The sequence below is a fragment of the Cervus canadensis genome, chromosome 6 (assembly GCF_019320065.1).
Source record: "Cervus canadensis isolate Bull #8, Minnesota chromosome 6, ASM1932006v1, whole genome shotgun sequence".
Classification (NCBI taxonomy): Eukaryota; Metazoa; Chordata; class Mammalia; order Artiodactyla; family Cervidae; genus Cervus; species Cervus canadensis.
This window is the reverse complement of record NC_057391.1, coordinates 10,024,606-10,052,194: the sequence shown is the minus strand read 5'-3', so window position 1 is coordinate 10,052,194 and position 27,589 is coordinate 10,024,606. Positions and strand designations below refer to the sequence as shown.

Genomic DNA, 27,589 nt, shown 5'->3' with positions numbered 1-27,589 from the left:
TTGGAAGGACTGATGTTGAAGCTGAAACTCCAATAATTTGGCCACCTGATGAGAAGAACTGACTCATTTGAAAAGACCCTGATGTTGGGAAAGGAGAAGGGGATGACAGAGGATGAGATGGCTGGATGGCATCACGACTCAATGGAAATGAGTTTGAGTAAACTCTGGGAGTTGGTGATGGACAGGGAGGCCTGGCGTGCTGCAGTCCATGGGGTCGCAAAGAGTCGGACACAACAGAGCGACTGTACTGAATCTGTTTATTGCACTTCACAGATACTGCTTTAAAAAAAACTGAAGGTTTGTGGCACTCCTGAATTGGCACTATTTTTCCAACAGCTTTTGCTTATTTTGTGTCTCTGTTCCACATTTTGGTAATTATCAAAATATTTCAAACTTTTGCATTATTATATTTGTTATAGTGATTGTAATAGTGATCTTTACTGTCACTATTATAACAAGATTATGGCTCACTGAAGGTTCAGAGGATGGTTAGCATTTTTAGCTATAAAGCATTTTTAATTAAGTGCTATAAAGTTTTTTTTTAAAGCCATAATGCTATTGTAAAGATTAAACAGACTATAGCACAGTGTAAACATAACTTTTATATTCATTGGGAAGCTAAATGTGACTCACTTTATTGTGATATTTGCTTTATTGTGGTGGTCTGGAAATGAACCCGCAATATCTCCAAAGTATGCATGTACAAAATACAACAGGTTCACTACATGGGAAGAGCAAAATGAATCTCTTTCAATATATATCACTCTCTAATAGCCTTGATACCAAATAAATAAATGAACCTGCTTCCCATTTACATTTCTAGGCAATAAAGTATCATTAGAGGAAGTCACATAATTGTGCTTACTTAGCTAGGCTCCAGGATGGCTTAGCCCTACTCCTGAAGGTTTAGATTCCATTTTCTTTCAATTCCAAGGGGAATTCCTAGCATCCCTTCCTTTTTCTATTATCCTCAGGACAAGCTTTAAAAGGTACTAATAGCTAGGTCTCCACATAGGATTTCTAACACATAGAATTGGTAAAATGTAAATTGATCCTGTAACATTCTCCAGCTAACTTCATTTCTATAAAAAGTTGAATAAATATTTAAAGACTATCTCTTTGAAAGGGCATCTAATTATTAGCCTGCCCACGGCTTTCACTTGATTTGTCTCCTTTATACTGATTTAAATTTGACCCTAAAAAAAAAATAAATAAATAAATAAATAAATAAATTTGACCTTTGCCACTGTCAGCAATGCTTCCATTCACCTTTTGCTAACTCCCTGGTATATCGTCTAAATTGCTTTCTCTCTCTCTTTAGACCCCCAATCTCCTTTCATCACGCTCTTTTGACTTGTTTTCTAATGTAACAGGGAAATTTGAAGGTAATTGATTTGAGCTCACTCAGCACCTCCTGCTCTCCTCTAAACTTCCCCCAGCGTCAGAAAGCAAGCATGTCTCTTCATTTTCGGTGCTAGCTCCACTGCTCAAGCTCCTGATCTCCGCTTCTCAGCACTTACAGTAATTCCTAGGACCCCATTCATCTTCCTTCTGCCATCTTCAGGTTTTTGCTCAGCAGTAGCCAATTTTGTCTTCATCTGTATGTAGACTCACCCTGTCATCTCCTACAAGAACTGTACCTTGAGTCTTCCGCTCCTGTCCTATTCCTTTCTCCTTTATCTGGTCATATCTTGTACATTCAGATATTTTCTATATACTGATTATTATATACAGATACTATACTGTATATACAGTATATACTGTATATACAGATACTATTATCTGATATATTCCTTGTGATATTGTACCTGCTTCGATTCCTAATACCATTTTCTTTAGTAATCACTTGCAATTTGATTTATAACAACCTATTCAAGGAGAAATGCTCAGTGCAAGGATGCAATGTGATTCTTGTCTGATAATATCCTGCAGCATTTCCTCCCTTTATTTTTTCACACCATTTAAATTTATATAATACAATGTATTAGTTCATAAAACCTTTCCTATCATGTTCATAAAACAATAGCATTCCACCTCCCATCCATGACTATGTGAATCCATTAACATTGTATTAAGACTTACTCTTCTTTTTCACTTCCTCAAAACTACATATTCCCATACCTTCCAATATCACTAATTCTGGTTCTCAAGCTAATAAACACTCTTCCTGATCAGTCTCTAGCTTATTATCAAATCCAATATCCATTAATTATCTTAGATTCTTTGCCATTGTTATTCCCTTCTCCAAGCCTTGATTCAGGCAGCATAGCCCATATGTAGTGCTGTCCTCTGTGCCAATTTAAACCCAGTGTATGCATCCTTCAAGGTCATCCAAGGTCATCCAAGGCCCTACTTCTTCTCTCAGGCCTTTGCCAAACATGGCAGTATATTAGACTTTCTCCAAAGCCACATTAGACTTTAGACAAAATTGTGGTCTGCTAGACAAAATGGCACCTCCTAACCATCTCTAGTTACCCCAAATATGTAGACCTTATTTTACCAACTATCCCTTTGAAAGCACAAATAAAGTTTCTATTTTCTTACTGCCCAGCAGGGTGCTGGGCATATAGAAGTTGCTTCATGAACTTGTTTAATGGCTTAATTTGAAATTAAACCATTTAATTTAATTTGAAATTAAATTCTAAACAAATACTAATAAGTATTGATAGTGATTTCACAGCACTGATAATTCTACTCTGAGTGAAACTAGGATTTTTATAGGATTACTTAGAAGGTTACAGGTAGAATGTCCATCAAAGAGTTTACAAATAGGGGCTTTCCTGGTGGTCCAGTGGTTAAGCATCTACTTTGCAACACAGGGGACGTGAGTTCAATCCCTGGTCAGGGAACTAAGATCCCACACTATGCAGAGCAGCTAAAGTCCATGCACCACAGCTGCTGAGCCCTCGAACCATAACTAGAGTCCATGTGCCATATGAAAAGATCCGGCACGATGCAATGGAGGTCCTGTGCAGCTAAGACCCAACCCAGTAAAAAAAGAAAAAGTTTACAAACAATAAATGCTGGAGAGGGTATGGAGAAAAAGGAACCCTCCTTAAAAAGAACTAAGAACAGAGTTACCACATGATTCTGTTACCCCACTCCTGGGCATATATCTGGAGAAAAACATAATTCAAAAAGATACATGCATGCCAATGTTCACAGCAGGTTATTTAAGACAGCCAAGATATGCAAACAACCTAAGTGTCTGTCAACAGCTGAATGGATAAAGATCTGTTATACGTATGTACTCAATGGAGTATTAGTCCTCAGAAAGAGCGAAATAACGCCATCTGCAGCGACATGGATGGACCTAGAGACAGTCATACTCAGTGGAGTAAGCCAGGCAGAGAAAGACAAATATCATGTGAAACTGCTTACGTGTGGAATGTAAAAAAATGATACAAATGAACTTCTTTACAAAACAGAAACAGAGTCACAGAGATAGAAAACAAAATTACGGTTACTGAAAAAGAAAGGGAGCAAGGAATAAATGAGGAGTTTGAGATTAAAATACATACACTACTACACACAAAACAGATAACCAACAAGGACCTCCTTATAGCACAGAGAACTGTTCTTAATATCTCACAACAAAAGAGAAAGTTAAAAAAGAACAAATATATATGTTTGGTTGCTGTACACTCTCTCACACACACATACATCTGAATCACTTTGCTGTACTACCTGAAACTAATACAACACTGTAAATCAACGATATGTCAATAAAAATTTTTTTAAAGATGAAGGATACAGGCAGAATGACATAGTGTTTAAGAGTATGAGCCTAGAATGCCTGGGCTCAAATCCTGTCTCTATCACCTGTTGGCTAGGTGACCTTGGGAAGGTTAATTAACAACTTTGGGCCTTAATTTCCCTCCCTGAAAATAGGGGAACATTACAGTACTTACCTCATGGAGTCATTATGAAGGTCAAATGTGTTATTTTGGATACTTAGAACAACTTCTGGCATGCAGAAATTGCTCCATGAATGTCAACTATTATTAAATGCTTACCAGACACAAAATGATAGTATTTCAGAACTACTTACTTTATAAGTGAGTGAGTCGAGGAATAAAGGTAAAATAATTGGCTCAAGGTCATTGGGCTATGTAGAAACAAAGTCAGAAAACCAGTTCTCCTGATTTCCATTCAGTATTTGTTATTTTCCTCCCTAAGAATTCCATATCTGAACATGGAAATGACTTATAGAAGTTTAGAGTTAAAAGCAACATTCAAGGATTTCTAGTTCATAATGCATGATCACTTGTTACTTTCATCTTTGCTGACAGCACCATTTCACAGAGTCTTAACAACCCAGACAAAGGATCCTAACAGAATCTGTAACATGGCCCCTAAGTTAAGGAACATATGAGGGATAGGAATGGACGCCAAGATCAAGTCCCTGGAGTCCAGATGACCATCACTAGATGAAACTATTTTTAACGTCTATATTTTGAAAAATAAGATTTCTTTTTCAGGGAAAACATTGTCTGGAATACTCATTATAAAGTTGTAATTCAGGTCATCCCACAGATACATAAATGTTTTGCAGATAGCATGCTTCCTGGTAGGAATCTGAAATTATGATTTTGACAAACTTTGAACAGTATTCTTTAGCAGCCATAAGAATGCACAGGGGCCAACTACCCATACCAGGCATAATTCCTGAAGGTTTAGGCTTTCTGTGTGCCTCTCTGGAACGATACTTGGCCTGGTGGTGCAATCAACTGTGCTAAGGTTTTAAAATTCAATCTAGCAAATATAGACACTCCAGAGGAATTGCAGCAATAAAAAAAACCTGCTATTAAATAGACACAAATAAACCTGTGTGTAAAGATTCTCTCATCAAAAGCAATAGTGTGCTATTCTCTGTCTCAGTGCAATGCTAAGAGATTCAATTTCCCTTTAATGCAAATGAAACTGTCTTTTGTAACAGTAGCAATAAGGGAGAAGGCCAAGCTGAATAATTAATAATTGTGTGTCCACAAAGAATGTACATCCACTTTAACCCCCCTCCCTTCTATAAACAAAACTCAAGCAACACATATTCTCTGGGTACGATTATTTAAAATGCCTAATTGTCGTATTTGGACTCTGAGATTTATGGCTTGGGATTTTAATCCTCTAAACAGGGAGGTCCAATTACTTGAATCTGAAAGTTGAATTACTTTCTTTATACTGAAGACGAAACAGACAGTCTCCATTGATTCCACAGAGGATGTATCATTCCTGCTCTCTGCTTCCACAGTATTTTATTTTTATCTCTAACTTTTCTCATGATAATCTGATTTGTTACACCTAGTTCTTTGTCTCCTTTGTAGACTATAAACTCCTGAGAACAGAATTCATAACTTATTTATCTCTGCATCGTCCCAGAATTTTACAGGGTTTTGGACATAGCAGCTGCTCAATAAATATTTTGACATTTAATTTTAATGATATTTATGTTACACATTTTCCAATTTTAAGTATTGTTAATGGAATCTCACCTTTGACATAACTTCTCTACCCATTTCTGAGAAGTTTCAAACTCTTGCGTTTGAAACATGAAAAAGGACTCTAGCAGATTGATACTGTAATTTAGATAGCTATGTAAATAGTAAGGAACTGTTTAGCAATTACTTGTTGAGTTGCAACTTTGTGAAAATTTGCAGAGATTTCTTTTGAGTTTTCAGTTGTTTAAAGGGACCCAACCATCTCAGCGGAGAAGGCAATGGCAACCCACTCCAGTACTCTTGCCTGGAAAATCCATGGACGGAGGAGCCTGGTAGGCTACAGTCCATGGGGTCAGGAAGAGTCACACAGGACTGAGCGACTTCACTTTCACTTTTCACTTTCATGCACTGGAGAAGGAAATGGCAACCCACTCCTGTATTCTTGGCCTGGAGAATCCCAGGGATGGGAGCCTGGTAGGCTGCCGTCTACGGGGTCGCACAAAGTTGGACACCACTGACGTGACTTAGCAGCAGCAACCATAGGGGCATGGGAAAGGAAAGAGCTCAGAGGAATGCCTGAGAGAGTATCCCAGAAAGTCTACTGTGCCTTCTAGAAAGACACCTGGTACCCAAGTCCTAATTTCAAGACCCAGAAAGCAAGTTATGATCAAGGCATTTCCAAGGTCCATCTTTCCTTTTTTTCCTCAGTTTTTCTAAGAAATTGTCAGTGTGATGCTTAAGAAACGTAGTTCATGCCCACAAGGCCCACAGACACGACTGATGACATGTTGCAGGGCCCAATTGAAATAAAAAACTCAGGGCCCTCTGTTTAAAAATTATTAAGAATTTCAAAACAACACCAGAACATTAAGCAAGTGTCAGCTTTCTAAGCACAGGTCTCTGTGTAATTGCAGACGCCTCACATCTAGGAAGCCAGCCCCGTTCTGTCTTCCAAGAACTTTCAGTACACTGAAAGGCAAAAAGTTTGTATCAGGTAGAAGCTACAATTCAAGTACGTACAAGAGGCTGCAGGGATCCAGAAGTTCCTGACTTTGGAAAACTCTACCAGGGAGGTGACGGTTAAGCTCATCTTTGAGGGAGCAGAGCCAGGGAAGAAAGCAAGACATTCCAGACTGAAGAAGGGCAGAATTCTTCAAACTCCAGGAAACCTGAGGAACTCCAGGAAACTTGCTACTTTTAGAAAAGGCGTAACAAGTAAACAGTAGGTGACTAGTTGAGATCGAGAATGGCAAGAAGCAGAAGCCAAATATATGGGGAAAGGGGTCAAACAATTAGAGTGCCTACTATGTATGTCAAGTTCTTTACCCCCATGTCATAGTTTTAAACAGAACAATCTTGTGACTGAACTGCTATGCCTAGTTCTACAAATGGGTTCGTTTAGGCCCAGGGTAGCAATGGTCGAAGGGCTTGGGACACACTGCTTGCTTTAGTCGCTAAGTCGTGTCCGAACCCCATGGACTCCTCTGACCATGGGATTCTCCAGGTCAGAGACTGGAGCCTGCCAAACTCCTCTGACCATGGGATTCTCCAGACAAGAACACTGGAGTGGGTTTCCATTTCCTTCTCCATGGGACACATTAGGCATGCAATAAGTATCTGGGGACTTACTGGCAGGCTATCTGACTTACTGCCCAGGACTCTCAACCCCTAGGCCAAGCTGATTCTAAGCATGCGATTAACCCCTCCAGGGGTCCTTCCCGCCTCTCTCCGGGCCCCTAGAGATCTCTTCTCTCTTTCTCGCCCCGCCCCCGTGATCCCACCTGCCGGAAAGTAGGTGGCAAAAGCACTTCCGGGATACCAAAGGTCGGCCCCGGCAAGATGGCGGCCCCCTTGGAGCTCAGTTGCTGGGGAGGCGGCTGGGGGCTCCCGTCGGTGCACAGCGACTCCCTGGTGGTGATGGTGAGGCCGTCTCGCTGGCGCGGGCGCGGGCAAGAAGGGGCGGGGCCAGAGGCGCCAGGCCGGCTGGCCGGGTCTCGGCGGCGAACGGTGCTTCCCACGCGGCGCTCCGGCCCGGGGGCTGCTTGCTGCAGCGATCTGGGCTCCCTCGCGTCCGAGAAGTTACAGCCTAGCCTGTGTCCCCGCCGAAGCCACGGTGGGGGGGAAGTCATGGCTTCTCCGCTTGGCTCCGAGTGTTTTCAATCATGCAAAGCTGTCTGGGCGGTGGAATGAAAGCCCAAAGCAGGGGGCGCGCGCTCCCTGCTCGGTATCCCCTGAATGTTGGGGTGGGGGTGAAATAAGCCCCTGAAGCCCTGGTAGCTGGCGTGCGCAACGCCGGCTAGAAGTCTGGGGAGGGATGCAGCCCCGGAGTCTGATGAGTCTACCTTTCGGGGGACCCAGATTTGAAGTCAGGCTGCTCTGCAGACTTCCTTTAGTACTCAGTCTAAAATGTTTTATTCCAAACTCTCTTTCAGGCTTACGCCAAATTTTCTGGTGCACCCCTGAAAGTCAATGTCATAGATAACACCTGGAGAGGTTCAAGAGGTACACTGTAAACTTTTAAACGCTCCTTTCTGCCCCCTTTCTGCCCCCTCCCCCTCTCATTTAAAGTAGGAGGCATGTAGCCATGGAGTACCTTGGGGTTTTAGTTCTCACCATGACCTTGACTGTCTGTTGCTTATGTTTTGATCATTCTGAGCAATACTTCAAAGGACAAGCCAAATAAGTGGAGATTATGAGAAATGAAATGCTCTCCAAAACTATATGTGTGTGTGTGTGTGTGTGTGTAAAACTGCAAAAACCTAAAATATCTTACTCATTTTTTCCTCCTCCAAATGTGATTGGTATAGTTTTAAGGGTACTGGGATCTCTTCAAAGGATATCGAAATGCTTCCTTGTGTGTAAAATGTTTTTTGATTATAGGAGAGGTACCAGTTTTGACAACTGAAGACAATACTATTTCTCAGCCGGCAAAAATACTAAACTTTTTAAGAAAACAGGTGGGTGGGCCTTTTTGAATAAGTAGATTCTCCCTCCCTGCATGTTACTTTAAAAAAAGAAAAACATTAAAAATATTTGTTTAGAATTCTTTTTTGGAGATACATGCACGCATGCATGCCCAGTCGTTTCAGCTGAGTCCAACTCTTTGTGACCCCATGGACTATAGCCCACCAGGTTCCTCTTTCCATGGGGATTCTCCAGGCAAGAATATCAGAGTGGGTTGCCATTCCCTTGCCCAGAGGATCTTCCCTACCCAGGGATCGAACCCAGGTCTCCTGCATTGCAGGCAGATTCTTTACCATCTAACCACCTTGGAGATACATAGGGTTTGATTAAAAAGAAATAAATCTGAGAGTCACTGCTCTAAATTATGAGTTGTACTGTGATTCGAAAGCCATATAGTGAGTTACAGTCAACTTATATGATCGTGCACTTTGCTTGGCTGTTATTGAAGTTTAGGTATAAGTAGATTCAGTTTAGCTATCTTCACTATTACACTTATTGATATGATTGTAAATTTAGTTTCATAACTGCTACACATTTTGTGCTTGGTATGAGGTCTGAGTTCCTATCAACTAGTAACTATTTTTTTTAAGTACTTAAATTAATAGCTGCAGTTAAATGTTTCATGAAATAATGTATCCAAAATATCTGAACATGCCAAGGTTTATATATTTAAAATGTTTAAACATGTAGCAATTTATATAAATGTGAAAGTTATCATTGGTTTTGCCAATAGTTAAGGAAGTCCTATGTCAACAAAATTTAGAACTTTTCTAAATGGGAAAGTTTTTTCTTTTCATGGGGAACACAACTAATTAGAACTTTTCCTTATTATAAATTAACAAAATAATAATAGCTTCTATTAAGTTTGTACTACATGCCATGCACTAAAGTAAGGTCATTACCCAATCAAAAAATGGGCCAAAGAACTAAACAGACATTTCTCCAAAGAAGACATACAGATGGCTAACAAACACATGAAAAGATGCTCAACATCACTCATTATTAGAGAAATGCAAATCAAAACCACAATGAGGTACCATTACACGCCAGTCAGGATGGCTGCTATCCAAAAGTCTACAAGCAATAAATGCTGGAGAGGGTGTGGAGAAAAGGGAACCCTCTTACACTGTTGGTGGGAATGCAAACTAGTACAGCCGCTATGGAGAACAGTGTGGAGATTTCTTAAAAAACTGGAAATAGAACTGCCATACGACCCAGCAATCCCACTTCTGGGCATACACACTGAGGAAACCAGATCTGAAAGAGACACGTGCACCCCAATGTTCATCGCAGCACTGTTTATAATAGCCAGGACATGGAAGCAACCTAGATGCCCATCAGCAGATGAATGGATAAGGAAGCTGTGGTACATATACACCATGGAATATTACTCAGCCGTTAAAAAGAATTCATTTGAATCAGTCCTAATGAGATGGATGAAACTGGAGCCCCTTATACAGAGTGAAGTAAGCCAGAAAGATAAAGAACATTACAGCATACTAACACATATATATGGAATTTAGAAAGGTGATAACGATAACCCTATATGCAAAACAGAAAAAGAGACACAGAAATACAGAACAGACTTTTGAACTCTGTGGGAGAAGGTGAGGGTGGGATATTTCAAAAGAACAGCATGTATACTATCTATGGTGAAACAGATCACCAGCCCAGGTGGGATGCATGAGACAAGTGCTCCGGCCTGGTGCACTGGGAAGACCCAGAGGAATCGGGTGGAGAGGGAGGTGGGAGGGGGGATCGGGATTGGGAATACATGTAAATCCATGGCTGATTCATATCATTGTATGACAAACCCACTGGAAAAAAAAAAAATTTAAAAAAAAAAAAAAGTAAGGTCATTAACAATCAGTGAAATAATAGTTAATAATAAAAAAAAACCTACAACTAACATTTATGGACCTTACTGTGTACATGACGCTATGCTCAGAACTTTATTTGCATTAAGTAGCATTTGTTACTGAATTTTTATTTCTCTTTTCCCTTTTAATATGTTTGCCATTTTTGAGGAAGAATAGTAGGAGTCCTAGTTTATTTAGCCTCACTGTTTTGGGATGTTCTTGACTTATGAGGTTTTGGGTTTTATATTTTTTAACAGAAATACAATGCTGATTATGAACTTTCAGCAAAACAAGGGGCAGATACGCTAGCTTACATTGCTCTTCTTGAAGAGAAGCTTCTTCCTGCAGTGGTGAGCATTGGTGAATATTACAGTATTTTAGTGACTTACTGAGAATGTACTTAGTCTGTTCAGAAGAAAAATATTGGAAGAGGCTTAAGAGAGGAAATTTCATTTATGTATTATTTTCAATTGTTTCACATAACTGTGAAACTGGGTTGATTCTGTTAGACATTCAACTAGTATAGGAACCAACAAAGTGAAAGACAGTGTCATTTTGGAAATAAAAATTCTCTGTGAAAGACAGAGTTTGTTGCTCCATGTATAGATTTGGGCCAACTGTAATTCATTCAGAAAATATTCATTAAGCACCTACTATGTTCCAGGCCTTATTCTGGATGCTTGGGATAGAGCAAAACAAAACTCACATGTTTAAAAATCTTGATGTCCTTGAATCATCCTAGCTGGAGAATGGGTATGAAGTTAACTTCACTCAGAGACATTTATGAAAAAGTTTTACATCTATTGAATGATCTTTTAATAAAAGAATATCCTGGTAGTGTTTTTTCCCCCTCCTTTTGCAGCTTCACACATTCTGGGTTGAGAGTGACAATTACTTTACTGTGACAAAGCCATGGTTTGCTTCACGAATGCCTTTTCCCTTGAGTTTGATCCTGCCTGGAAGAATGTCTAAGGGAGCGCTGAATAGGATTCTCCTGACCAGGGGAGAGCCTCCCCTCTACCACCTTCGAGAAGTAGAAGCTCAGGTATGGTTGGAATTACCTTCAGAGCAAGGGCTCTCTGGAGGAGGGACAAGAGAGAGCAGGGGTGAAACTATTGGGTTGGTCAAAAAATTCATTCGGGTTTTTCTGTAAGATAAGATAGTACAGAAAAACCTGAGCAAACTTTTTGGCCTGCCCAATACTTATCGATGCCAGCCTGAAAAGGAGTTCTCGAGCATCTTTCCTACTTTTGAGATGTAATTTCATCCATATTAGATATACAGAGATGCGAAGGAGTGCCTAAATCTTCTGTCAAACAGATTGGGAACATCCCAGTTTTTCTTTGGAGATATGTGAGTACATTCCCTTATAAAACCATTTTAATGTTTTGTTTGCATATATCCATTGAGCAGTTACTTAAAGCAAGTTCCCTTGCCTGGTCCTCTTACCCCACCCCCAATGAGTTTGCCACTTAAAAAAATACTTAGTGGATTTTATACTGTAGGAAACTTTCTGTCGGGGTAATCTGATATTGACTTAGTATGTTGCATATGTGACTTTGAAACTTTTAAGACTGTTCCCACCCAGTCTCTAGTCTCTACATGATGCCTGTGAGTAAAAATGAATCTTTTAATTTACAACTTAAATTTTCTTCTAAATAAAATGGGTAGAGTATTTTAAAAAACTACTAATGAGTAAAACCCTAGTTGCTTCGTTTTTATAAGCCCAAATGGGTAGTAAACCTTTTAAAAGACTATATTGTATACTGCAGAATCGATAAATGTATTTGAGAAAAAGTTTTTAGCATAATCCCAGATTAATATTTTCTTACGTGCTTTTTAAAAATCCTTAATTTATTTTCAGGCCTTCCACTTTGGATGCCTATGTGTTTGGTTTTCTCGCACCTCTTTATAAAGTACGTTTTCCTAAAGTTCAGTTACAAGAACATTTGAAGCAGCTCTCCAACCTCTGTCGCTTTTGTGATGACATCCTAAACAGTTATTTTAGGGTTAGTCTTGGAGGTAAGGTGGTTCTTCTTCAGCTAATCTTTGTTTGCATAGAATATTTGCATATCCTCCTAAGGACGTATACACCAAACCATTACTTATTTAAAATGTGTGTATATTGTCTTTAAATCCTGGTTTGCTGCTGCTGCTACTAAGTCGCTTCAGTCAGGTCCGACTCTGTGTGATCCCATAGACGGCAGCCCACCAGGCTCCCCCGTCCCTGGGATTCTCCAGGCAAGAACACTGGAGTGGGTTGCCATTTCCTTCTCCGAAATCCTGGTTTATAAAACTTCAAAAAAATGGCATTTTTTCCAACTCTCCCCCCCTGCCCCATGTGTTAGTTCTTCTTTCAATAGAGAAATATCTATTTGCCTTTTGTCTGTTCTTCTGGATTTTATACAGTTCTCGCTTCTTGTTCCTTAAATATTGCCCCTTTGAAGTGGGTCATTTTCTTTTAAAAGTTAACCATAGGTATTTATTGTGTCCCTGCTGAAAGATAGCCTTTATCCTAATGCAAATGGGCAGTTACTTTAAATGTTGCTTCTAGCATTTTCCTGCGTGAACAGAAATGAGCAGCAGATTGATTTTGGTGAGGTACACTCCCATGATTCCAGTACTTGAAAACTGCTTGCACCAGACGAGGTATCGTAAATAGAGGGCGCCTGCCACTCAGGCTCGCTGCTTCGGGAGTGAGGGGCCTTGCGCTCAGTTTGTGTGGGGAGAGTTGGCAGAAATCGTCCTTTTAAGAAAGAGAAGTCATAAGGACCACTGGTTTAGGAACAGTTTACTTTTTTATATAGTGGGTTATGTGTTTTGTATATAATACACTTGTACGTAACAAGGAAGGGGTTAGTAGTTTGAAAGTCATGAAACTGAGTAATTTTCAACCTTGTTACTTGGGAGCAGTGGTTAGCAAACCTGACCACAGAACAAACACAAAATCTTAAGTCCTGTACCAGAGTCACCGAATTAGAATAGGATTCATTCCTGGAATAGATCCCAGAAATCTGTATTTTTTTAAAGTCCGTTCAAGTACTTTGGAGGCATGGATATTTGTTTGGCCCTTAGAAAGCTCTTCAAATGCAGTGGTTGTAACTAAAGGCCTATTTGAAATGGGTGGGGAAAAGGTACAAGTCAGATTTGAAAAGGCAGTGAGCACTGCTGCGCTCTTATTAATGACCTTGGCTGTCTGCCTAACACTTGGCTAACTGGGTCTCCTGAAGGACACATTTAGTCCTTTGGCTTAGGGTTTGCTTTTGGAGTATTACCGTATCTTAAGTTTGCCTTTTGAACCGAGAATGGTTTTTCACTTTGCCTTTTTGGGGAGTTGGGTGGGGGTTGGAGCACTTAGGGGGTGGATAGACTCAATATTCTTTTGACTCTAAACAGCTTGTAAGGCTTTCAAAATTTCCTCTTTCTGATTTCTGTCCTGGCTTCTTAGGCATCTCTCCTGCTGGACAAGAAACGGTAGATGCAAATCTGCAGAAACTGACACAACTTGTAAATAAGGAATCCAACTTGATTGAAAAGGTCAAGTTTACTTCAATCGTTATTTTGTACTAGTTGAGCATTTTCCTTTCTGCAGTTAGTATTGTATTTGGGTTATGCATTACCTTTACCCTTTTCTTTATTTTTTTAAGTTTATTTTTTTCAGAAAGTTGTTTAAATATACATTTACTAAAAGCAGTACAAAATACAGTGTTTTGAAGCCAGTAATGGACTGGTTGTTTGGGGGAAATATCTGATAATAGCATTGGGTTTACTTTTACCACACAATTAGCAGTACTTTTCAAGTTAGGAGACTTTGGCTTTTAAAAAAAAAAAAACCAGCCCAGGTGGGATGCATGAGACAAGTGCTCGAACCTGGTGCACTGGGAAGACCCAGAGGAATCGGGTGGAGAGGGAGGGGGGAGGGGGGATCGGGATGGGGAATACGTGTAAATCTAGTGCTGATTCATGTCAATGTATGACAAAACCCACTGAAAAAATAAATAAATAAATTTAAAAAATAATAATAATAAAATAAAATAAAAAAGAGGGGGAGAGAGAAAGAAACAGAAAAACACTTCTTGCTTGCTTGTCTGCTCCTCTCCATCTCTGAGTGTTAATATTTCTTGATCGTAAGCTCTTGTGCTTATTCTTTCTTACTGATAGCACTATGGTGTCTTTTTCTTTCTTTCACATAAATGTTCCTATCCTCTGTTCTAAATGTTTAAAGTTTTTGGCTAGTGTGGATATTTGCCACTTAGGGAGTATGCATTTGTTGAGCGAAATATTGAGGAATTGGGCAGGGGAGGGAACCAGCAATGGAAATTTCAAGGGTGATTCTAGGTGGAAAAAGAGAGTTAGACAGTTTTTTCCTCAAGTGTTTGATAAACTTGCTTTTTTCTTATACAAATGGATAATGCTTCATTCTTTCACAAGCTAAGGGGTCATTATGGCCTAATAACACTGGCTAGAGGTTTGCGGGATTGAGTAACAGGCACTGTATCATATGAACTTTATGAGTTATCTCATTTAATCTCACAGCAACCCTGTATGTGCAGGTACTCTGTTATCCCCACTTTACAGATGAGATAACTGAAGCTTCAAGGGTAGTTTATAACATCATCTGCCCGAGGTCATTCCACTGGCAAGAAGTAGAGAGAGCATCTGAACCCTAGTAATTGGATTCCAGCATGGGCTTTGTAGTTAGTCAGCTATGTAACTCATGAGTGAAATTATTTATCCATTACTACTGGTGGTAATAGCCAGGTTTACAACTACCACTCTCTGGAGTGACCATTTTATTTCTTTTTATGGTATATTCTTGGGCTTCCCTTGTGGCTCAGCTGGTAAAGAATTCGCCTGCAATGTGGGACACCTAGATTTGATCCCTTTGTTGGGAAGGTCCTCTGGAGAAGGGAAAGGCTCCCCACTCCACTGTTCTGGCCTGGAGAATTCCATGGACTGTGTAGTCCATGGGGTCGCGAAGAGTCGGACACGACTGAGCGACTTTCACTTCGCTTTACTTCCTGATCCCCTGGAGAAGAGAATGGCTACCCACTCCAGTATTCTTGCCTGGAGAATCCCATGAACAGAGGAGCCTGATGGGCTACAGTCCACAGGGTTGCAAAGAATCAGACACAACTGAGCAACTAACACTTAACTTCTTACTTATGTACCTCTTGTTAAAGTTTGGGTAAGCTGAATGAAAGCCAAGTTTGTCTTGATTCTTAGCCCAACCCAGTAAATCTCATGAGAGGAAATACACCAAGAGTTAAGTGTGGATAATGGAAAAATTATTCAGACTGTTGTAGATACTTTTCTGCTGGATGAAGACTATCCAGGGTAGTTTTCATTTCCATCAGTGGCAAATTCATTTCAGACGTTTATTTGCAGAAAGTGAAACCAAGAGGCCCTGCCACCACTTCTGTACGGTTCACTTTGGCATCATCACTACATGAGGGTCTCCTGACCCTGTGTTAGCGCCTCTCCCCACCCCACTTCCCATCTGCTCCTCAGTACAGGTCACTGTTTGCTACAAGACAATAGAACAACAAATTCTCTTGACTACCAGTGTTCACCATTTAGACAGAAAATCTAGAGCTTAAAAAAAAGAAAGAGTTATGTTTGAGGAGCTTAGTTCTTGCAAGGAAAAAAAAGACGTCTTAAAATAACTGATTCAAATAGTTCACTGGGAATACTCTTGTCCATTGGAAAACTGAGTTAGTCTTTTATTCTTTTCCTTTGATTATAAACCCCATGTACCTCTGCTGAAACATTTCCTCTGTGCTTTATAAAAGCATCTTGAAAGGAGAGAGTTTTGCGCTACATATGTTAAGACTCTTAAAAAAAAAAGCCTATCTACCAGCTAGGTGATAAGACGCTGTATTCTGTTGGTTTTGGGTCATCGATGGCAGCTGCTTTCAAGACTTTTATGAAGTAGCTTAATACCAGGACCTTGCACTCTGGTTTTGGGGTACCCTGGTTAAAGGTAGTTTTCTAGGGTCTGACTCAGATCTAAATAACCCCTCTCCTGATGTTTTCAGGGATGCTAATGTACTCCTGAAGCTCTTGGACATTTTCTAAATGTGCTCCATGTTACTTTGTTTCTCTAGAGCAGACTTAGAACTGATCCATTGTTTGCAGTGCCTCTGGATTAGGTCTAAAGTATTTATCCTTCTGTCTCTTTTCCTAGCCTTCCTTGGTCTAAATACTCAGAGCCTAAAGGAGGTGATCTTTTTGAGTGGAGTACAGGTCATTTTTATTGGGACATTGAGGTATAGTTGAAAGAACAATAGTGTTAGAATAAGACCAGGGTTCACATTTCAGCTCTAAAGCTAGCTTTGCTAATGCAAACCTGATAACCTTTCTGAGCTTCCTTTTGCTAATCTGTAAAATAGAGAATGATTGTCTTTTTTTCTTTATAATTGTCTTGAGAAGCTCAAATGAGAACATACTTTGTAACCTGTGGAAAGTAATCTAACAGAAATGCTGCTTTTACACTTAATATTAGAAGGTTTCTTAAACCAAGTTGTACTGTGGTTGACTTCAGTAGACAGTTCATTTTGTGGCATTACTGTAATTTTGTGAAGACATCAAGGATGAGCCATACTGCTTTTATACATATACTAAGTGAAAGTGAAAGTCACTCAGTCATGTCCGACTCTTTGCAGCCCCATGGACTATACAGTCCATGGAATTCTCCAGGCCAGAATACCAGAGTGGTAGCCTTTCCCTTCTCCAGGGATCTTCCCAACCCAGGGATCGAACCCAGGCCTCCCACATTGCAGGCGGATTATTTACCAGCTGAGCCACAAGGGAAACCCCATACATGTACTAAGTCAGCCAGTATTTAGGTATGATGTTTAGAATTCTTTAGAGATTATTTGCAAGAAAAAGATTTCTCTAGCAGTGCTAGAAACATAAGGTTCTGTACTCTTCTAGGCTATGGTTTGGATGGGGACGCCACAGTCCATATTAGTGTTACCATAGCTATTAGTCAGATGTACCTTTTGTACTTTCCACAGATGGATGACAATCTTCGCCAAAGCCCTCAGCTTCCTCCTCGGAAACTGCCAACACTTAAATTGACTCCAGCAGAAGAAGAAAGTAATTCCTTACAACGGCTATCACCCTGACCATCATCATGCTTTGTGTCCAACGTCATGTAGTTGTTGCAGCAATCTCTTACACTAAGTGTGTGAAGGGCAAAAAGAAAATGCTAAAAATAGGTAGAAGGAAGACTCTAAAACAAAAGAAACTTTCTGTGACAGCAATTTTTTTTCATTAGGAAGCTTCTGTTTTAGCTTGGCAATGCACTTTAAATAACAGCGTGAATGCTAAATGAACTTGGCAGGGAGGGGGGAGAAAATACATTGTACTGTATATAAAAACCTGCCTTAACCTTGGCAGATTTTTGCCTTTGGTTCACTTGTTGCTGGCCCAAAGCTCCACTTCTGTTCTGAATGTGCATACTTAATTTATTCAAGTTAATTTATTAATTTAGTATCCTTAGACCAGTCTGAATATTTAATATGTGGCTCTTTGCCTAAGGCCTTTTCTCTTCTGTTTAGAAATCTGATACCTCTTTTAGACACCAGGAAAAATATATTATTCTAATATTCTCTTTAATAGAAAAGCTGTATTTAATGTTAAAAAACAACAAGGAATGTGTTTCTTAATTATCTCACAAGTCTAACCTTTGGGGGAGTTAGTACCACACATGTAAATATTAAAGGTGGTAACATACAATATTCGTCTGACTATATGCACTTCAATATAACAGTATTTGCTGATGTGTTCAGTATAGGTTAGCAAGGGCTGTTTTAATTTACTGAAGCTTCAGGCCTGTGTATTTGTAGTACATCTTTAAAACTAGTCATCTCTTTCTTGGGTTGATTTCAGGAGAGCTGAGTGTTAGCATCGCTTTTATGTCAGGCTGTAAGTCTTACAACACTCACCCAATTGTCAGACACTACTCAGGAGCAGCCCACCGCCGCAGCTGGAAGCACCTACTGTGTACCTGGCCCAAGGTCACCATGCCTGGCTCAGACCAGTGTTCTTTCCTAAGAAACATCCCATGTGGTCAGAAGCTTTATGACAACTAATTATTTTCCATAGAGCTTAACTACAATTGAAGGATTCTTTGGAATAATCGGAAATAGATTTTAAGGAACATTTTCCATTTATTGGTTGCTGAACTATTAAAAGATTTGCTGTGTGGCAAGATTTACTTAGAATCTTGCTTATTTTAGTGGCTGAGGTGCTTCTGCCGTCTTAAAACCACTTCTGGGGTTTTTTAAATACAGGACCATGTTTTTGATTAGTGTCTTAAAAGATTACTATGGTGCTCAGCAAATCTTATGTCATCCTGCTGAAACCCCCATGTTAGGAAAACAGGTTTGGAGTCAGCAGACTCGTCTAATTTGAGCTGAGTGGGGCTCAGCAGTGTTTGACCTGCATCTTCTCAATTTGTTCTGTATTAGGTGGCTCTTTATATAGGAGTCTTTAAGTCATCATAAACATTTTTTTCTTGAAAGTTTTAATGAGAAACAAAGTAATCCTCAAGGTCTTGGGTGTCTATTTGGATACATTGAGAGAAAGTCACTCATCTGTTTTACATTACTTCTGCAACAGGTGGGAGAGTGGGTGGGGGTGGGGTGTGTGTGTTTTATGTTATTAGTCTTCTGTTAGATTCCAGCAGTCAGAAATCTGTAGAGAGGGGGTAGGGTGTGTGTGTGTGGGTGTGGTGGTCTGTGTTAGTCTTCTGTCAGATTCCAACAGTTGGAAATCTGTATGAATATTCTATGTTGGAAATCATGACTATAGGATTTTATTATCCTCTGGGATTAATGTATACTGAAGAAGGGTGGTTAGCACATTAATCAGACATCTGTTTATGCTTTAGTCAGGGTTAGTCATTTTCAATTATGATTTCAAAAAGCATTTGAAGTGACTTACAATTGTTAAACATATGTAAAATAGGACAGTTAAAATTGGGTTTTGGAAAAATAAAAAGTTTGTAGGAGAAAGAACTATACTAACCCAACCCTAACTGTACTAACTCTAAAATTGAATGGTAAATTTAACTCCCAAGTTTCCCCATGGACAAAATAAAAGAATAATACGGGGTTATGTAAAGTTTTCTATCAATAAAGTGACTGATGTCCATGAGTAAGAAAAATGTGTTTCCATTTTTATAAGAATGTGGGGTATTGTGTTCTTATGACACAAAGATGCAGCCAATAAGCATACTGTAATGTTTGATGTGTTGAAAGTTGAATTAAAAGGTATTCTGGAATAGCAAGTTTTGTCCTTTTTTTTTAGTAGAAAAGATGACTGTAAATATGATTTTATTTCCTTTCAGTCATTCCTGCTTTGTTTGAACTGCCTTTAGCTGTGTGCCATATAGACCATGATACTTGCAGACTATCTTTGCTAAGAGGCAAAGTATGAGTTAGATAAGTGAGAATTTATATGCTGGGTTACTTAGTTGTGCTTTTTTGGTAAAAGCTAATGAGATGCTAGGAAGCTATCACTGAGCACAAACCACTCCAGGCATCAGCCGCATATATAGGAAGCTTTTGGAGAGGAACAACTTTCAGGACTCGACAGAGAGCTTGTGATCAACCTGTCAGAATATGCTTTGGATAAAGTTTGAGTTTGCTGAGATAAATGATCCACAATCTTAAAACACTGTGGTAGAGGATAATATGATAAAAAGGACTGTGTTGGTGTTTATGTTTCTTGGCAGTATAGGATGAGAAAATTGGTCAGATAATTGCCATAAGATAAAGATCTTTCATCCGCAAACTGTCATCGTTTATCCACAAGGCTGACCATTTTCATAACACCAAAGAAACTGCAAAAGACCTTTAAGGATAGTCATTCCTACACAATGTTTTTTTCCCCAAAAAGTTTGGCACTGGCAAATGAATCAAATTTCAACCTAGATATGTTTATTTTTTGAATGATAGAGATTTTACATTAAGTCCAAAGAATTTTGATTTCCATTTGTAATTTGTTCATTTAATATGGCAAGATATATTAACTTAAAAGAATGGGAAAACTTATTTCAATCAGAGCTAAGTTACAGTTCTCAGAAGTCTACAAAAATGGAAAAAACTAGACATCGAAAGAGGCAGAAATTGGTAACAGTGATAGTATCTCAGAAAACCAATTTTTAAAGGTAGTATTATGTGATAAAAGTGGCATTTGAAGTCAGTAGTATGTTTTCTTAGAGCCTCTTCCAGGAATAGTCATTTACCAGGTTATTAGATTTTTTCATCAACTGTTTATTTTCTCATAATCCGTCAAAAATTGTATTCCTCTAAAACCAAAATATAAATGCAGTAAAGACAAGAAGCTGAGGGATGGTTACATAGACTCTCTCTGTACTATTTTTGCAACTTCTTTTTGTGAGTCTGTAATTATTTCAGAATAAAAGGATTTTAAAAGTAAATTCAATAGAGTGAATTTATCTTTAGATAAACTATGATTTACAATTTAAAGCTTCAGATATAGTATTCAGTATTCAGTTCCAGATGAATAAATGCATAATATAAATTAAATATAATTTCATTCCGAGTTTAAAGACAAAAACAAACTCAACTTTATAACATATGATTATCTGAAGATTTGGTTTGCCTTATCAGCAAAGAAAAAACAAGCTAAAACCAAGAACCCCTTTTCCTAAGATATAAAAAATTCTATGAAAAAAAAAAAAAAATTCTATGATCTTATATATCTTTTCTCCCTATGGTACCTGGGTTTAAAATACTTTGAAGAAAGCTCCTCCATGTCTCTGTGTCGTAATTTTCCATGTCTCCGTTTGGTAACCCTTCTTTATTTTGAAGGTGTTCTTGCCAACAACACTGGGACCATGCTTTGATGAACAAAGTGTAGAGTGTGTCTCTGTTTTTTGTTTTAGGCTTACAGGGATTTAGTGATTGCCTTTGTCTTGGTTTAGTTATTTATCTAATTGAAATCCTGAGCAGAGCCACATAGCCTATTTGAGTTGTAATGATGGTATTCTGTATATGTTGTTGGCATTCAGAATTATTTTTTGCCTTTTCTCTTGTTCAGCTCTGTAATTTGCATTTACTTTTCAGCATTTTCATATTTCCTAATAAACTAGATTATTAAGAAATTTGTTAATTATGTGAGTCAAAAGTCAGTAATCCTAGTCTCAAAGGTTTAACTGAAGCGTAATTAAATGTTCAAAATGCTGATTTTCATAGAGACATAAGAGTAATTTGCTTTTTTTTAAAGCATTTGTAAAATTATTTATCCCAAAACTCATGTTGGGAAATAATGTTTGTTTAAAGCCCATATTACCTGCCCTAGACTTAAAATTATTGTGATTGAGGTGGAGAGGTATTCTCAAAATCAGAAAGCATACAAAAATTTTCTGTCCTGATGAGGAGGCCAGTGATTACTGATGAGAGCTAACATTCTTGAACAATGATATAACAAATGGTTACTTTGAGTTGGATGTTTATAGAGAGTGAAATGTTATAATAAAAGACTGTTCAAAGCAAAACAAAACAGTTCCTTTTAAAAATGCAGGAAAGTAAGTGTTTTTATATCCTCATTATTCTTAATTTGAAATTATATTGTAAGATTTTTTTAAAAACTCTATTCTAGTTTTTTGGAGAAGCAGTTCAAGATATACTTTGGCAGAATATATTGTTATTGTATGAATCGAGAGGTCTTTGGCCAAATAGGTTTGGGAAATTCTGGGTTAGACAAAGTGAAGTTACTGTAGGCTTCTCAGAACCTTCGATGTGCTGTTGGTGGTTTCAAACTCCAATGAGGACCTGTATTTTACACACCATTTTCCTATTTTTATGTGGATTTTTTTTAAAGTGAGTATCATGCGGGATTTGTGTTCTGAGAAATACGCTTAGAGAAATGCTGCCTTGTGAGTGTTTCAGCTTGTTTGTGCTCATTGCAAAGGCTTCCAGCTGTTGGCTGCCTGTCTAGGGAGTGGTGGGAAGGTGGGAGGAGACAGGTTAGGACTCCCTTGGACCATGGAGTTGACTGAGAAGTGGCTTTGGGTTTCAATAGGTTGCTGTTTAGGCCCCTGTGAGGCCTGTGGTCAGTCCAGTCACTTTCCCTGGAATCCCAGTTAGCTTGGAACAGCTGCACAGGGGTGTGAACTGGTGGTTTCAGAGAACCAGCCACTTAGGCGTCTACAAGACAGGGGGAACCAACTTGGGAATCCAGAACAAATTTCCAAACTGATTTTGGCTGTGCTTTAAAAGTACCAAAAAGGCAATGAGTATTTATAGCATTAAAGTCACATACGAGCTGGTTATTTTATACATATATATATATATATGCATACACACAGAGTGTCATAGACAGTCTACAGTTGCTTCAGTGACAAAAGCAAAGGAAATTTAATATTTTCAAGTTCTGTTAAGACATCGTCTAGACAAGGATTGCATGTTCGTGTATGCTTTTTGTAGGATGAGCATTTACAGTTTTTGTTCTGAGCAGTTTCTGTATTCCTCCCCCCCCCCAGTTTAAGCCTCACTAGACCTTAGAGGACTAAATATGTTTGATTTCATCTCAGAGTACAAAATCAGTCTACGCATCGTAAGGAGGCTCTTTGTTTTCTGCAGTGTATATGGTTTAGAACTCCGTGCTTTGGATATGAATTTGATAGAAATCCTGCCTTTGGATTTGAGTTGTGGTGTAATGGTGGATATCTATCCATGTGCAAAGCAGTTGGATCTTTGTTCTGATTCTTTGGATTTCCTCATGCAAATTCAGAAAAATGCCTTTTAATCATTGAGTTTAGTGCTCGCTTCAGCAGCACATATACTAATCATTGAGTTTACATATCCAAGATCCTTGGAAGTCTAGAAAAAATGACTTGCCAGAGTTTGCATCAGTCCTGAGTAAGTCATGCAGAGTAGAGAAGGCTGTGTGCTGGCCATCCATTCTTTGGCCTGTTGGCTGCCTGTCTTGCAGGGCTGGCATCTGTATTTCTTGGAGAAGGATCGGTGTATTCAAGCTTTTGTGTTAATTGCATAAAGATGAGCTTTATTCTTCTTCTGACTTGGTGTTTTATTTTGTAAAATAGGAAATAATGTCTTCTCATTTTTCTGCTCACTCTGAAGTGGAAATTTGAGGTATTTGTAATGTAACTTCATCTTTCTGAAAGACTGATAGCAAAGAAGACAAGAAATTTATGTATACTTATATTGGTTTTGTTCCACCAAGCTTATCTTTGAATGGCAAACATTTGAAACATCTGTTCTAGTGTACAACTACTATAGTTTTGTTATTAACAGACTTAAGCATTGTTTGTCATAGTTTCAATATTATAGCCTTGCCTATTGTGAATATATTTTGCTCAGAGATTATGTACAAATACCCGGAAGTGGTGATGATGATCAATGTTGTAAAGAATTTATTCTAATACACGAGAAACTGGATATTATGTCAAAATAGCTATTTTCAAAATAAAATCTCAAGTTGCTTGAATGTTTATTAACTCGGCTTAATGTTATTTATTCTTTGAGGTGAGTATTTCATTGGGAAGAATTTTGGGGTGGTTGAAAATAGTTCTGTGCTGGGACTGAGCTACATAGAGGGTTGCTCTTTTTAAAATGCCCATTCTAAAAAAAAAAAAAAATAAAACACCCATTCTTTCTGTGATGCATTGAGGTCATTTGTGCTTTCCCCAGCCTGTTCTCAGGGAGGGTAGGTGCCTGCTCCTAGGCCATGGTTTGTGTGTGAACTCAGAGGGCTCACTCAACTTGTCAGGGCTACAGTTAGCTCATCCCTTTGGCTCTGTAAGTTTCTTTAAAATTTTCTCTTTTGCTCACCTAGGAAGTGCAGTGATGTTCCATGTAATTGGATGGAAGACACACTGAGAAAAATAATTTTAGTTAAAGGGGAAGATATTCATATTTTTTTGCTGCTTTTTGGAAAAAAAAAAAAAATGGGGCAGGATATGGAGGTATAGTAACCCTGTGAGAGCTGTTAGTCTAGTATGAGCAGGTTCCCTGAGGGGCTCAGTCTGTTAGTAGAGTTTGTTTTTTTTTTAAATTGACGTATAATTGATGTGTAGTAAAATGCATCAGTCTTCCAAGTAGAGCTATCAGGTATGTATTTCTCTCACATGGAAAGCCAACTACATCTTTGTTGATACTTCTGTCCCAAAGAACACAAGTCTTAACTGCATATGAACTTTGGGTTTCAGATGAACTTTGGGTTTCAATTCACCCTTGGGTGGATTGAGGTGGTTAGTAACAATCGCCTGCTTTCCACAAGAGAGCAGGAAAGAAGAGTTGGTATTGGTAGGATAATAGGATTCTTTTGGGGAAAGACAGTTTTGAGTCACAAAGCTGAGAACCTTTCACCAAAGTCCTTCAGAAATTTTGGTTCTTAATTGCCCAGCTCAGAGCCTTGACTTTGGCCTGGGACAGTCTCGGGTGGTCAGATCTCCTGGATGACTATTTCAGTATGATGCCCCTTGGTGGACAGTAGGCTACAATGTAAACAGTGCTCTGTTTTTCTTTTTGGCACTAAGAGCAGCTATTGATGTGAAGTTTTGCCATCCTGGGATCTTGTCCTAAGGAGGCTGAGATAAAGGGGAGGGCGCTAAGATCATTGAGTCCTGCCCACATGTTTGAGACGAGTGTATATGAGAACAGGAAGGAAATGGTGGTGGAAAATGTAAGGACTTGGCTTACTCAAGATCATCGTACGTTCCTAGTTCTGTTTCTAGTTGGAAAGCAAAGGGGATACTCATCCCTTCTTGATCTGACAAGAATTTTGGGGGAAAGGATGAGAAAACATAGTACATTTCTCCAGGTACATTAGTCAGCTTCCTGGGATGCTTTAGACATCTGTGATTAAGAAATGAAGACAGCTGTGCATCATCAAAGATGTTTCTAATTTCTAACACAGCCAAATCGAGGCCCCAAATGTTGTACTTTACCAAGTAAGAGAGGGGCTATGATATTTATCCTGCTTTTTGAGTGAGTGAGTGAAAATAGGGAAATCTTGACATTTATAAATAAAATTAGGGATTGGTGTTTCAGATCTGAATTTGGGGCAGGTGGTCTTTTCAAGAATTTACATTTTGTAAAAGTTAAGAAATCTTTTGGTATAGAAGGAAGCATGATGCTTTCCAAATATCACAGTTAAGACCAAACCGATTTCAGTTTTATTTTAAATGCAAGAAGCAGGCTGACTTATTTGAGGGCTGTCAGACTGTGCCTGTTCTGATGTGTCTTGTCCCAGTTGTCTCCATGAGTGCCGATTTGCCTTTTTCACCAATGAACATGGTTTGTGTTTTATATTACACATAATATCCAGTTCACAGCATGACTGCTGATAAAATGGCTTAGAAAAAGGTGGGAAGGGATATAGTAGATGTAGAAAGTAAGAGGAAAAAGAACCAAAGAGAAAGAAACTCTAAATATGATGTAATGGGCTGGGGGGAGGAAGGGGAATGCAATGTAGAAAGACAGTGGATTTTAGAGTTAGAAAGCCTGGCTTAACAGCACACCAAACTAGTAATTTTAAGCAAGCCACTTAATTTTTTATTTTTGCTATTCATTACAATGCAATGGAATAACTGAATCTGGATATATGAATGTTTTTATATGTTTTTTAAAATATATATTAAAATTTAGAAGCTCCCAATAAAAAGAGCCCCATCCCACCTCTTATGAATAACCTGTTACCATATTGGTATATAGTCTTTCACTCTTGTGTTTTCTACACACACACACACAATTCTGTATGTTATAATCCTATAGTATATATTTATACTATTCAGAGTGTGGTTTTTCACTTAATCTTCAGAAAATCTTGCAGGTTATTACATATTCTATATAATTTTTAAAGGGTGTGTGCAATTTCAGTGTAAGATGTTACGTTGTTTATTTCACACCCTTGTGATGAACGTTAGGGTAAACTCCTCTTGTAATGGTCCTTGTTACATGTTATGAAGTTGTTTCTCAGGAAGATATACCACTTCATATTCTCTGATGCCCCGTGTAGGAGAACCTGTTTTACTCAACCCCACCAACTCAGAGTTCTTTATCTGCTCATCAGTCTGATAGGTAAAAAGTAGTGTATTTGTTTATTTAAGATGTATTGCCTTGATAACTAGTACAGGTGAATATTTTCCCCATGTCTGCAGTCCATTTGTATTTCTTCTGGAAGTGGTCTACTCATGCTCTGCCTAAAAGGAAAATCACTTCACTTCTCCGAAGCCCTGGCTTCTCCACTGGAAGCTGGGTTTCCACGTGGTCTCAATGCTGTAACACACAGCAGACCCAGGGTACAGCCGCTGTGCCCAAATAGTCTTTCCTTCCATGTGACTTCCTGGATTAAGAGCTCCCAGAGGATAGAGACGTCTTTCTTTGTTTATCCCGGCACCTAGTACAGTGCTTGGAGCAGAGAAGGAGCTCAAACAGTTCTTGAGGAAGGAGGAATAGCTGGGATTTGAAAACATTTTGAGTATATCAGGAAAAAGAGAGAGAAAAGTCGAAGCCAAGAGCCAATGAATCAGCAGTGAGAAAACTTATTCAAAAGCTTACTGGTAAAATGGAAGAATTTAGGTTTTATTCTCAAAGCTATATAAGAAATAATTTCTTATAAAGACATTAAATACCTATAAGTAAGTAGTCTTGAAAAATTGAGGTTTTTTTGTGTGTGTGTGAGCTAACGGGTACATATTTTAAGTACACTAAGAAAGGTGACTAGTTAAAGAGTCACCTTAATTATAATGAATTATATTATTATAATTTATAGTATAATTAAAGATTATAAATTTTATAATTTATTATATTCACTTATAAAGATAGTATATAATACAAAAGATAATATTAGTTATATTACTCATAATTATAACAATATTAAAATTTTGAAAAGTGAAAAACTTAATTTTAAAAAATGATTAATTCTGATTTTTGTGTATCAGATTTGCCTAAACTAGGAGTAAATATGCAATAAAGATATGATCATATTGTAAAACGGTAATAAGTTAAAGTGATCCCGAGCTCTGGTGCCTCAAAAGGAAGGAGGTGAATTGGTGTCAGCTTTTGTTTTGTCCGACACGCCCTGGGATCATGGGGGAGAGAGTCAGTGGTTTGCTGATGAGATTTGCAGATGGCTTTAAATTGAGAGGTATTGTAAACATCAGGAATGACTGAGAAATGATACAAAAGGAGCTGCAAAGGTTAGGAACATGGACAGGAAATCAAATGATTCAGTCTGGAGTAATGCAGGCCAATCTGACATCTGGGGCCAAATAAGAAATACAGATATGCCATGAAAGTGACAAACACGGAAAACAGTCATCTC

General features: G+C 38.6%; 1 protein-coding gene across 5 annotated transcripts; it reads left to right on the top strand.

The window, feature by feature from the left end:
• The first annotated feature begins 7,236 nt into the window (after nucleotides 1-7,236).
• MTX3 (metaxin 3) lies at nucleotides 7,237-23,755 on the top strand. 5 transcript variants are annotated; one of them, XR_006269873.1, is made up of 10 exons: nucleotides 7,237-7,358; nucleotides 7,871-7,940; nucleotides 8,319-8,395; nucleotides 10,519-10,611; nucleotides 11,100-11,306; nucleotides 11,538-11,614; nucleotides 12,126-12,283; nucleotides 12,816-12,910; nucleotides 13,710-13,798; nucleotides 17,281-17,333. XR_006269873.1 is itself a non-coding variant. In XM_043470755.1 (9 exons), the coding sequence occupies exons 1-9, from the start codon at nucleotides 7,278-7,280 to the stop codon at nucleotides 17,389-17,391; spliced, it is 963 nt and encodes a 320-aa protein (XP_043326690.1). In that variant the 5' UTR covers nucleotides 7,237-7,277; the 3' UTR covers nucleotides 17,392-23,755. The 5 variants fall into 5 exon arrangements, 4 of the variants coding, with proteins under 4 accessions (XP_043326690.1, XP_043326692.1, XP_043326694.1 ...); XM_043470755.1 differs by lacking the exon at nucleotides 12,816-12,910 and having other exon boundaries at nucleotides 17,281-23,755; XM_043470756.1 differs by lacking the exon at nucleotides 12,816-12,910 and having other exon boundaries at nucleotides 7,238-7,358; nucleotides 11,124-11,306; nucleotides 17,281-23,755.
• Nucleotides 23,756-27,589: the final 3,834 nt, after the last annotated feature.

What these genes read in the sequence shown, in the direction of transcription:
- MTX3 (XM_043470755.1), top strand. Translation starts at nt 7,278, where the DNA reads ATGGCGGCCCCCTTGGAGCTCAGTTGCTGGGGAGGCGGCTGGGGGCTC. An exon ending in AGAAGCTTCTTCCTGCAGTG is followed by an intron (nt 10,612 to 11,099) that starts GTGAGCATTGGT and finishes ATATCCTGGTAG; the next exon opens with TGTTTTTTCCCCCTCCTTTT. An exon ending in AATCCAACTTGATTGAAAAG is followed by an intron (nt 13,799 to 17,280) that starts GTCAAGTTTACT and finishes TACTTTCCACAG; the next exon opens with ATGGATGACAATCTTCGCCA.